This window comes from Polypterus senegalus, chromosome 3 (genome assembly GCF_016835505.1).
Source record: "Polypterus senegalus isolate Bchr_013 chromosome 3, ASM1683550v1, whole genome shotgun sequence".
Lineage (NCBI taxonomy): Eukaryota > Metazoa > Chordata > Cladistia > Polypteriformes > Polypteridae > Polypterus > Polypterus senegalus.
Genome location: NC_053156.1, coordinates 176,034,116 through 176,047,452, shown reverse-complemented (window position 1 = coordinate 176,047,452; position 13,337 = coordinate 176,034,116). Strand labels below are relative to the sequence as shown.

At 36.7% G+C, this 13,337-nt stretch overlaps 1 protein-coding gene across 1 annotated transcript in view; it reads right to left on the bottom strand.

The window, feature by feature from the left end:
* The window catches only part of cog2 (component of oligomeric golgi complex 2), a 65,631-nt gene that overhangs the window by 23,828 nt on the left and 28,466 nt on the right, over window positions 1-13,337 (bottom strand). The window contains exons 11-12 of the mRNA XM_039749791.1: window positions 11,898-12,101; window positions 4,044-4,116 (exon numbers count right to left, since the gene is read on the bottom strand). Of these exons, the coding sequence (XP_039605725.1) occupies window positions 4,044-4,116; window positions 11,898-12,101 (277 nt within the window). The remainder of the gene's footprint in view (window positions 1-4,043; window positions 4,117-11,897; window positions 12,102-13,337) is intronic.

Sequence of the window (13,337 nt, the reverse complement as noted above, 5' to 3'; positions counted from 1 at the left end):
GTTCTAGAACCTGAATATATTTTTCTGCATTGATGGTGCCTTTCCAGACATGCAAGCTGCCCATGCCACACGCACTCATGCAACTCCATATCATCAGAGATGCAGGCTTCTGAACTGAGCGTTGATAACAACTTGGGTTGTCCTTGTCCTCTTTGGTCCGGATGACATGGCGTCCCAGATTTCCAAAAGAACTTCGAATCGTGACTCGTCTGACCACAGAACAGTCTTCCATTTTGCCACACTCCATTTTAACTGATCCCTGGCCCAGTGACAACGCCTGAGCTTGTGGATCTTGCTTAGAAATGGCTTCTTCTTTGCACTGTAGAGTTTCAGCTGGCAACGGCGGATGGCACGGTGGATTGAGTTCACTGACAATGGTTTCGGAAGTATTCCTGAGCCCATTCTGTGATTTCCTTTAGAGTAGCGTTCCTGTTTGTGGTGCAGTGTCGTTTAAGGGCCGGAGATCACGGGCATCCAGTGTGGTTTTACGGCCTTGACCCTTACGCACAGAGATTGTTCCAGATTCTCTGAATCTTCGGATGATGTTATGCACAGTTGATGATGATAGATGCAAAGTCTTTGCAATTTTTCGCTGGGTAACACCTTTCTGATATTGCTCCACTATCTTTCTGCACAACATTGTGGGAATTGGTGATCCTCTACCCATCTTGGCTTCTGAGAGACACTGCCACTCTGAGAAGCTCTTTTTATACCCAGTCATGTTGCCCATTGACCTAATTAGTGTTAATTGGTCTTCCAGCTCTTCGTTATGCTCAAATTTACTTTTTCCAGCCTCTTATTGCTACTTGTCCCAACTTTTTTGGGATTTGTTGACACCGTGAAATTTTGAATCAACATATTTTTCCTTTAAAATGATACATTTACTCGGATTAAACGTTTGATCTGTCATTTACGTTCTATTACAAATAAAATATTGACATTTGCCATCTCCACATCATTGCATTCAGTTTTTATTCACGATTTGTATAGTGTCCCAACTTTTTTGGAATTTTGTTTGTATTAATATGTGCTCAGCTTGCATACTAATGCAAACACTAACTTTTGACTTTTTCTTCTTCAGTTAAATATCTACAGAAAACAGTTAATTTTGACTTTGGAAATGCATTTTTACAGCATAAGAGTTCATATTAAAATACTAAATGGATAAATATATTGGCAAATGGTTTGTTATGCAGGAAATGATGCCTTATAAGGGAATTGAATACTTTTGAAGATGACTGTAATATAATACTACTACTTTAAACTAAGGTGTTTTTAATCTTTTTATTACTTTAGTTCACCTGTCATTAAATAAACATTTTTAATTGTCAATGCTTTCATCAACTCTTTAAACAAAATATGAAGGATGTCAAATGATGAAAGTTGTGTGAAAGTTTTAACCATGTCCCACAATTAGATAAACCTACTCTCCAGTAAAATAATTTGTTTTGTAATATTTATTCAACAAATAATATGCATGCAAAAAGTATTGAGTGGACAGCCTAATATTTAGCTTAAGAACACTATTTAATAAAGAGAAGTTCATAAAGGACTCCATGATTGTGAGGCATCCTAGTTAATGGGATTCAAAATACAACACAAATTAATACCTTTTACCAATATGATTGATTGGTATGAGGTGCTTGTGGTGATGCTCTGTTTATGCTTATCACCAAAATACAATTTTGTGCATATTAACAAAACAAATTCATTTTGGTCTTGTCTATCCAGCGGACATTGTTTCAAAAGTCCTATAGTGTTCAGAATACCTCTGAGAAATGTTTCAAAACTGAACATCAGGAGTTAGAGGGGACTATAACAATAGCTGTACCACAAAAAAACTATTGCAGAAAAATGAAAAAGTACAGAAATGGCTCTAGCTTTTGCTTTTTTTACTTTATGTTGACATAGAAAATTTACAATTAGTTCTTTCTACTTTACTTTCTACAAAGACCTTTGCCTAGTAACTGAGTAAAGCCAATTATAAAATGTCATAAGTGATCCTACAACCGGCTTAAGTCAATCATAATGTTTGATTATTGCAAGAGAGTTTATAAAAAATACCATGTATTCACAAAATGTTGAATGTCTCTTCTGCAGTAAACAGTGTTTGTCCCCTTAATGGCAGTATATATTAAGAATGACACAGGAGCACAGCGTCAGGTCACTAAACTGACACTGGTATGAATTTGTAAATCTATATCTATGACTATTGTACATTTATGCATGTCCACAAATGCTTGCTTTAAAAAAACATAATTAACAACTTGCCCATCCATTCTCATTTTACTGTTACATTAAGATACAGCAGAGAAAATAAGTATTGAACGTGTCAACGTTTTTCTCAGTAAATACATTTCTGATGGGGCTATTGAGATGAAATTTTCACCAGATGTCGTTAACAAGCCAAGTAATCCACACATACAAAGAAATCAAACCAAATAAGTCCATACTTTAAGTTATGTGTAATACAGTGGAATGACACAGGTAAAAAGTACTGAACACATGAAGAAAGAGGTACAAAAAGGTATGGAAAGTCAAGAAACCAGCTGAAATCTGTTAGTATTCAGAAAGCAATCCTGCACCCCTTACAGTGTAAATTAATATCAGCTGGTTTAGTCCTAACTGATGGCCTATAAATGGTTTCTCATTACCAAAGTGTCACACAAGAAGCATCTCAGGATGTGTAAAAGGAAACAGCTCTCTCTAGACCTTCACCACCTTATTGATGCAAAACATACTGATGGCATTGGTTACAGACGTATTTCTAAACTTCTGAATGTTCCAGTATGCCCCGTTGGGGCCATAACCCAGAAGTGGAAAGAACATAATTTTACCATAAACCAGCCAAAACCATGTGCTCCTCACAGGATTTCTGACAGAAGAGTCATAAAAAAAATAATCTGAAGAGTTGTCCAAGTACCACTTGTGTAGAGCTTCAGAAACACCTGCAATTAGCAGGTACAGTTCAAAGAAAACAATAATTAATGCATTCAACCACCATGGCCTCTATGCATGTTGACCGTGCAAGACTCCACTGCTGAAGAAAAAGCATGTTGAAGCTCGTTTAAAGTTTGCTGCACAACATTTGGACAAACCAACGAAATACTGGGAGAATACAGCCTGGTCAAATGAGACCAAAACTGAACTCTTTTGATGTCATTGCACACATCATGTTTGGAGGAGAAATGGCACTGTTTGGTACTGGTAGACTTCATATAATTGAAGGATGAATGGAAAAATGTACCAGGACATCCTTGATAAAAATCTGTTGCCATCTACCAGGATGTTGAAGGTGAAACTAGGGTGGAAATGTCAGAAATACAATGATCCCAAACATACAGCACTCTCGATTTGTTTCAGAGAGAAAAAATAAAGCTGCTATGGCCCAGTCCATCACCTAACTTGAATTCAATTGAAAATCTATGGAAAGAACTTAAGATCAGAGATCATCAAAGAGGCCCCTGGATTTAAAGACAGTTTGTGTGGAAGAATGGACCAAAATCACACCTGAGCAATGCATGCAACTAGTTTCTCCATACAGGAGGAATCTTGAAGCTGTCATTACCAACAAAGGCTTTTCTACTTAGTATTAAATAAATTTCAGTAAGCGTATTCAATACTTATCACCTGCGTCATTCCACTTTATCACACATAACTTCATTTATGGACTTGTTTTTTTGATTTCTCTATATGTGTGGATTACTTGGGTTGTTACCGACATCTGGTGAAAATTTCTTGTCAATAGTCTCATCAGAAATATATTTACTGAGAAAAATGTTGACATGTTCTATACTTATTTTCCCTGCTGTATATTAATGCAATTAATTGGAATATTTAATACATTTCAAGTAAATCTAATAAATTTTTCTCTCAGTGTTCAATTAAGTCAAAGATCAATGCATCTTATGAAAAACAAAAACCAATTACAGTGAAATAAATGCAGGTAGGTCAATATTCTATTTTTTTGTTTCTCTATTTTGCCTCTTATGAACATTTTACGCTGTTTCACACTGACATAGGAATAAAACTCAACAGCTTACCTGTAATTAGTGCAAAGTTCATGAATCCAATTAACTCCAACTTCTGTTTAATCACTACCTCCAAATCAGAAACCTATCAGGACAGAAACCGTTCAATATTTTTCCATTTTCAACACTGACAGTTTGTCAACAAATATCAAAGCTACTTTGGCTAGATTAAAATTACTTAATATGTTGATTCTGCAAGATTGTGATTACTATATACACGTACATTTAAATAAGGTAAAAGTACAGAAAAAAGTGTACTAATAAAAATCAATTTGTACAGTCGTGGCCAAAAGTTTTGAGAATAACACAAGTATTAGTTTTCACAAAGTTTGCTGCTTCAGTGTTTTTAGATTTTTGTCAGATATTTCGATGGTATACTGAAGTATAATTACAAACATTTCATATGTTTCAAAGGCTTTAATTGACAATTACATTAAGTTTATGCAAAGAGTCAATATTTGCAGTGTTGCCCCTTCTTTTTCAAGCCCTGGCCCAAGTCCTGGTATGCTGTCAATCAACTTTTGGGCCAAATCCTGACTGATGGCAGCCCATTCCTGCATAATCAATGCCTGGAGTTTGTCAGAACTTGTGGGTTTTTGTTTGTCTACCTGGTTCTTGAGGACTGACCACAAGTTCTCAATGGGATTAAGGTCTGGGGAGCTTCCTGGCCATGGACCCAAAATGTCGATGTTTTGTTCCCCAAGCCACTTAATTATCACTTTTGCCTTATAGCACAGTGCTCCATCATGCTGGAAAAGACATTGCTCGTCACCAAACTGTTCTTGGATTGTTGGGAGAAGTTGCTCTCGGAGGATGTTTTGGTACCATTCTTTATGCATGGCTGTGTTCTTAGGCAAAATTGTGAGTGATCCCACTGATTAGGCTGAGAAGCAACCCCACACATGTATGGTCTCAGGATGCTTTAGTGTTAGCATGACACAGGACTGATGGTAGGACTCACCTTTTCTTCACCAGACAATCTTTTTTCCAGATGCACCAAACAATCAGAAAACATGCATATGCACTCACACCTGCCTGTTGCCATTTCTGAGCAAGCTCTGCACTGGTGTTGCCCCGATCCCGCAGCTGAATCAACTATAGGAGACAATCCCGGTACTTGCTGGACTTTCTTGGGTGCCCTGAAACCTTCTTCACAACAACAGAACCTCTCTATTCTAACTAAATCAGCATGACAGTGTGATCTCCAGCCTTGTCCTCGTCAACACTATCACCTGTGTTAATGAGAGGATCACTGAAATTATGTCAGAGGGTCCTTTTGTGGCATAGCGGAAATGCAGTGGAAATGTTTTTTTTGGGATGAAGTTCATTTTTATGGCAAAGGGGGACTGTGGAATTAACTGCAATTCATCTGATCACTCTTCATAACATTCTGGAGTATATGCAAGTTGCCATCATAAAAACTGAGGCAGCAAACTTTGTGAAAGTATATGTTACATCCAGTGCCGCCGCGAGTGGCAGCCATTCCAGCAGCTCCGTGTATGACTTTATCTTTCTACCTTTTTTTTCTGTTTTTCTCTATTTCACTGATCACTCCTACCACTTTCTTTTATGTGGACTCGTTCCCTGAACACTTTTTACTACTTGGACATGGATTTTTACACACCGAGACTCGTCTATTCAAGTAGTCAACTTTAAGCGCTGAGAACAAATGCCCACGCTGGTGTGGTTCCCCATTTACCTGACAAGGTAAGAAGGCGGTATCGGGGCAGCAGAGCCGGCGCTAAGATAAAAGCCAAGTGTCTATCAAGAAAGTGGTGCTACAAATCTTTGGTGCCTTCTGTCATCCTGGGAAATGTGAACTTTATTCTTTATTTTTCTATGTGAATTTCCCCTTGGGATTAATAAAGTATCCATCTATCTAAAATTAATATTTGTTTCATTCACAAAACATTTGGCCACGACTGTAATATAGTGGGAATATATTTATATCACTTTCACATAATACCAGGAATAATGACCCCATTTCCCCAGGAACACATGACTTAACAGTTCTGGGTGTCTATTGCTTTTAATTAGTTGAAATGATGAAGAATGATTAACAGACAAATTAGGCATTCATTTTATATTAAAATGCTTGTACATACTACAAACACATATGTGCATTAACAATACTTTTAGACAAGTTGGCACAGCCAGGGCAAAGTTTTCTGAAGTGTCAAAACCAAGTCCATTGTGAAATAGGTAGATTTCATGAATGAAACCCAGCAAAACTGTATCTTCTAAGGTAGATTTCATGAATGAAACCCAGCAAAACTGTATCTTCTAAGATTACCATCCTTAACAAACATCACATTAGGCCCTACAAACTTACATTGGGTCAAAAAAGTATTTAGTCAGCCACCAATTGTGCAAGTTCTCCCACTTAAAAAGATGAAAGAGGCCTGTAATTTTCATCATAGGTATACCTCAATTATGAGAGACAAAATGAGAAAAAAAAATCCAGCAAAATCACACTGTCTAATTTTTAAAGAATTTATTTGCAAATTATGGTGGAAAGTATTTAGTAAGTATTTGGTCACCTACAAACAAGCATGATTTCTGGCTCTCACAGACCTGTAACTTCTTCTGTAACAGGCTCTTCTGACCTCCGCTCGTTACCTGTATTAATGGCACCTGTTTGAACTCATTATCAATATAAAAGACACCTGTCCACAACCTCAGACAGTCACACTCCAAACTCCACTATGGCCAAGATGAAAGAGCTCTCAAAGGACACCAGAAACAAAATTGTAGACCTGCACCAGGCTGGGAAGACTGAATCTGCAATAGGTAAGCAGCTTGGTGTGAAGAAATCAACTGTGGGAGCAATTATTAGAAAATTGAAGACATACAAAACCACTGATAATCTCCCTCGATCTGGGGATCCACGCAAGATTTCAATCACCAGAACCACACGGGGGGACCTAGTGAATGACCTGCAGAGAGCTGGGACCAAAGTAACAAAGGCTACAATCAGTAACACACTACGCCGCCAGGGAGTCAAATCCTGCAGTGCAAGACGTGTCCCCCTGCTTAAGCCAGTACATGTGCAGGCCCGTCTGAAGTTTGCTAGAGAGCATTTGGATGATCCAGAAGAGGATTGGGAGAATGTCATATGGTCAGATGAAACCAAAATAAAACTTTTTGTAAAAACACTACTTGTGTTTGGAGGAGAAAGTTTGCTGTGTTGCATTCAAAGAACACCATACCTACTGTAAAGCATGAGGGTGGAAACATCATGCTTTTGGGCTGTTTTTCTGCAAAGGGACCAGGACGACTGATCCGTGTAAAGAAAAGAATGAATGGGGCCATATATCATCAGATTTTGAGTGAAAACCTCCTTCCATCAGCAAAGGCATTGAAGATAAAACGTGGCTGGGTATTTCAGTATGACAATGATCCCAAACACAAGGTCCTGGAGTGGCCTAGCCAGTCTCCAGATCTCAACCCCATAAAAAAATATTTGGAGGGAGTTGAAAGTCCCTGTTGCCCAGCGACAGCCCCAAAACATCACTGCTCTAGAGGAGATCTGCATGGAGGAATGGGCCAAAATACCAGCAACAGTGTGTGAAAACCTTATGAAGACTTACAGAAAACGTTTGACCTCTATCATTGCCAACAAAGGGTATATAACAAAGTATTAAGATGAACTTTTGTTATTGACCAAATACTTTTTTTCCACCATAATTTGCAAATAAATTCTTCAAAAATCAAACAATGTGATTTTCTGGATTTTTTTTATTTTTTATTTTGTCTCTCATAGTTGAGGTATACCTATGATGAAAACTACAGGCCTCTTTCATCTTTTTAAGTGGGAGAACTTGCATAATTGGTGGCTGACTAAATACTTTTTTGCCCCACTGTATATTAGCCTTTCTTAAAAGAACACCTGCCAACACATTACTGCCTGCACCACTCAGGACAAACGCAGTGACCATCTTAAATTTCAGGCACATGTCAGAAGCGATAACCAAGGCAGAGTCAGGCAAAATCAAAAGCTTGTCAAAACACAATCACAAGTGCACTAAGAGCAAGTTTGTGAAAGATGTTGCTGTAGTTTGTGCTGCTTGAAAAAAAATGAAGAAACGCAGTCCATTTTTAATAAAATATTGTAAGCATGCTGGTGCATAACCAGAAAACAAGACACTGAGAAAAGTATCAGTAAGTATAGAACATTGCTTGCTGAAAATAGATAGTCCTTCACGGAAAAACCAAAGGACTTGACAATCAAGCATTTCAGCAGGGAATGCGTCTCTAAGATGGCAGAGATTGGCTCACGCAATACCATTTCAAGGAAGGACTTTCAGTAAAGTTCAAAATGTTTATGTTTCTTTAATCTTGCAAGGACACTTTAATTTTAATTTAGGAAAGTTTATGTTAATTTAATGTTTTAATTTTATGAGAAATACTTATGATAATTAAGATAAACACTTCAACACCAATTGTTTTCCACATTTATTGGATTTAAAAAAAAATTTACAAGATACTTGGGTGAACTAGTTTTTTTTTTTTTTTAATAACTAGATACTAATTCAGCCCATTTTTTTCTTTGAACCTATGCATATACTATAAATTTTAAGCAAATTTTTAAGCAACCAAAAATAAAAGCAAAAATCCAAATCACAGAAAAACACTTAAAAATATGAAAATGGAAAACACTAAACAAAGTTAAAAATAAAATGGAATCCATAGGGCACAATAAATTGTTATATTCTAAACATTACACTTTATACACACTGCTCAGAGTTTTAAAATTTTGTGAAAATGTAAATTCTGCTCTGTTTACATTTGTAAAACACACAAACTGTTTTTGCCATTATGCAATTATGCCACTTTCTGATTTTTTGAGTAGCTATCTATACTGTGTATTAAATTTATGTTTTAATTACATATAACTACATCCTACACTATTAACCTGTGAGATTGCAGGCACAGGTGGAGAAAACAATCTAATGCCTGTATTTTACTGGATACAAGGACAATGCAGACAAGTAGTTACTGACAATGCTCCCCTTGGAAATCTTTGTTCTTAATTTACTGCACAACATAAAAAGTGCATTAAAAATAATTACTATACAACTGTAGCAAGAAAAGTAATTACCATAGCAATAATTTTCTTCTAATATATTATGCGATTAAGTACACAAATAACACTGTAATGAACTGCATGACCCCATAGCAGCCACACTGTGGTCCCTGGTAGGTCAGAGCATTGACAAAATAACAATGCAATTATTATTGATAGTCTATTAGACATCAACATGCTACCACCTGAATAGTGAGGAAGTGGAGCCTGGAGGATGAAATGGCACATGGGGACAATACTGAGGGGACTGTGTCACTGTCTCACAGACTATATTAACTTCGTAACAACACAATGTTAAGACAGTGCATTGCTTTCTGGGTTGCAAAGTACCTAAATGGTCTCCTGAATGAGCAAAAGAGTATTCAAATCCAGTGACAGACTGGGATGGATGCACAACATGTGCTATAAAAAAGCTGAGTGAATTAAAGGATGCTTACAAAGCTAAAATAGAAAACAAATTCACTCAGATCAACATGAAGGATGTCTGGAATGGACTGGGTATAATTACTGGATTCAATCAATCCAGGGCTCAGGTGCTACAATGGGATGTTAACAAATCGAACACTACAAACCAATTTTTTAATAGATTTTCTGTCCCACTGCCACCTTCTTCCAATGATCAGTCTCCTCACAGCATCATTAATACTTCAACAACTCCTACTAGGACAACTTTAATGGCCAGTGACAAGTCCACCTCTATCAATGTGTACTATCCATAACTAAAGACCAAGTAAGGAGACAACTGAGAAAGCTACACACAGGAAAAGCTGTGGGACCAGATGGAGTCAGTACTTGAGTTTTTGAGGCTTTTGCTGACCAACTTTGTGGTGTCCTCTGTCACCAGTTCAGTCTGACCGTAAGGCTTCAGAAAGTACCACTGCTGTGGAAGTCATCCTGCATTGTTCCTGTTCCAAAGAATACAGGCACATCTTCACATAATGACAATAGACCAGTGGCACTTATGTCTCACATCATAAAGACAATTGAGTGACTGGTCCCAGACTCCTCATAAAGTCCTCTTGTGGTAGACAACCTTGAGCCACTGCAGTTTGCCTATCGGACAAAGAGTGGGGTGAAGGAAGCAATTATCTGTACCCCAAAACTTATTCTCACCTGAACAAAGCTGGTAGCACTGTGACGATTAAGTTTTCTGATTTCTCCAGTGTCTTCAATACCATCCAACCATCCCTTAGGGATGCTAGGTGGATAAGCCTGTCGTGTCCTGGTGTTTCTGATACAGATGTGAACAACACTGGAACACCACCACAAGTAACAGTGCTGTCTCCTTTTCTCTTTACTCTATACATCTCAGACTACAAATACAACAGCAGCAATGTTACTTGCAGAGATTCTCAGATGATTCTGCACTTATGGGGTGTACTGATAAAGGCAAGGAGACAGAGTAGAGGATTGAGGTGGACATCTTTGTTTCTTGATGCAAAGACAATTGTCGGCATCTTAACATCGACAAAACCAAGGAAATGGTGATTGACTTTCACCGCACCAAAGAGCCTCTATGTCTGGTTGCTTATCAAGGAGTTGATGTAGAGGTGGTCCACTTGTATAAGTACTCGGGAGTCCACATTAATGAGAGGTTGGACTGGTTTTGAAACACAGAGGAACAATATTTGAATGGGCAGGGCAGGCTCTTTGTTCTTGGAAAACCACATTCCTTTATTATGTGGGAAGAGACAACGTTCACATCATCTTCTACAACTGTGATAGCCAGTGGGAGTTTCTACAATGTGGTGTGCTGGGCTGGTAACATCAATTCAAGGCAGGCCCAACAAATCAACAAGCTAATTAAAATTGCAAGCTCAGTTATATAACAAGACTCTGGATCCCCTGGTGGTACTAGAAAAGGAGAGAATTAAAACAGTAGTTGCAGCCAATTAACTATTTAGCAGAAGTGTGTCAAGAAACACCATGGGGCTTTTTATACCAACAGCAATGTGTCTACATAATGCTTCACTGCAACTGGAACGAACAGCCATGTTAGAAGTTTGCTTTCTTTTTAATTCTCTTGCTTTATAGTAATTCTGGTGTGTGTTCAGAGCAAAGTACATGTGTATTTACTTATCTACCTATTTATGTATTTATTTATTTAAAGCCTTTTATAAAAAGCAAAATTTTCATCCTGGGGACAAATAGTTCCATTTAACTATATCTATCTTTCAATGTAGGTAAGCTGATAATCATTAATTATTAACCTGGCTCCTCATAATGCTGCTGCTTGCAGAAAAAAATAACTATTAGCTAGGTGCTTCACTATGTGCAAAAAAGCCATCAGTATAGTGACAGACAAGCTACCAACAGTTGCATTTCAAAGAAAACCAAAGTCACTAGAAATGTTACTACAGAAATGTATATTTTATCAAAATAATATTTGACACACTGTTTTCTGATGCCAAGCTGATAAAAGTCACAACATTGAGGCTACCAATATCACACTGTGTTATAGTTCATATTATTTTTATGTAAAGTAGTATAATCAATGTCTGTATTCAAAGCACAAATTAAAAGACAAATCTCTGCATATTGTCTCCACTTTGCTGTTTTTGTATTCTTTGGAGATGTAGATTTGCATGTATTTCTACTAGAAACAAACACATTTGCCCCTCTGATATACAAAAAAAAAATCTATCCCGTTATACTGACTAGTAAGTCACTATTATTTAAAAAATACAACCAAAGTGCAAAGGATCTTTTCCTCAAATAAATTTTTAAAATAGTACTCTAAACTAACATAGTACAGTATTATGAAGAGGTAGTGAACATACCTGTTCCTGCAGCTTATCTAGGTCTGCCAAAATATATACTATTTGATGTGTTGAAAGAGATGGTGAAGATTTTATGTGTGTTACAGTAGTGCTGCCCATGTCCTCTTCATTTGAGGTAAAGTTTGGTGTTGAGACAGACTTTCCAATGGTTGCTAGTATTCGAATCCCATCTTTATTTGCATCAACAGAAGCTTTTGATAATACCTAAACAAACATAATAATAATGAGTGAAACAAATTTTGACAGCATCAATTAATATGACCAAAAACATTTTTAGTTATCTTTGTTACCTGCTGTATTTCTCAAGCCAAACCTATTTTCTCACAAATAAAATACAATGTCTGTATTTGTGTTTTAAAATGGAGTTCAAACATAAAACAAAAGACTTAAACTTTCTGAATACATGTTCTTTGATGTGGAAAAGAATTTCACTTCAGAAAACAAGCCTTCTGATTTTTCTAAAAAGTGTTTATGAGAATTAAAAGATATTACAAATATATTTTATAACACGTTGTAGGCACTATTTTTTCTACAATAAATGCATGCAGTATTCGGTTTACCTGAAAAACAACAGATACAGATGGTGTCTGCATGTTAAAAAATGTAGTAAAACAATACAAAAACATGAGGATCATACATACTGAAGGGTGCATAAATATTTAATAAATCTAGAAAAAATACAAAAAATTGTATACAAAGATTCCAAAGGTCCGTTTGTTCAGCGGAAAGGACAAATTTATCTTTGCCTTCAACATTGGACATAGAATATCTATAGTACAGGATTATTAAAGACATCAACCATTCCAGACAGTCTCTTTTTTCACTCCTCTCTTCTGACAAATAGTACAGGACCATTCAAACTTACATCAGTAGTTTATAGTCTGAGGATAGAAGCTGTCCCTAAAAGTTACTAAACAGACATCCATAACAACAAATGTACTATGTGTATAACTCTGTTATATGTAATGGTGTGTAAAACGTTGCAAAGTTATGAAAAATATGAATAAAAAAACAGGCACGGTAGTGGAAATCACTGCATGGGTCAGGCACTTCCAAAACCCATTATCTGTGAACAAGGTTTTTTTGCAAGATTCACAAATGCAAGTTAAAAATGTTGCTATACTCTTTTTAAAAAGGTGGAATCTCACAAAAAAAATGTTTTTTTTTTTTTCTCAGAAATGATACAAATACGCAGTTTTTCAGCTTTTGGCCAATCTTGTGACGCTGATCCATACTCAAGAACATCCTTGGCTGGAAGTATGGGTGCTTTCAGTACCGTTTAGGGTTTTTATTTTACTGTTACATTTGTGCCATTTAGACCCAATTTTAAAATGCGAATGCGGGCAACGTGTTTTCTAAACTTACAAAATAAAATGCATCAGTTCAGAATAAAATTTAGCCAGGCAAATTAATGTACACCATGACAATGGAAAAATAAAA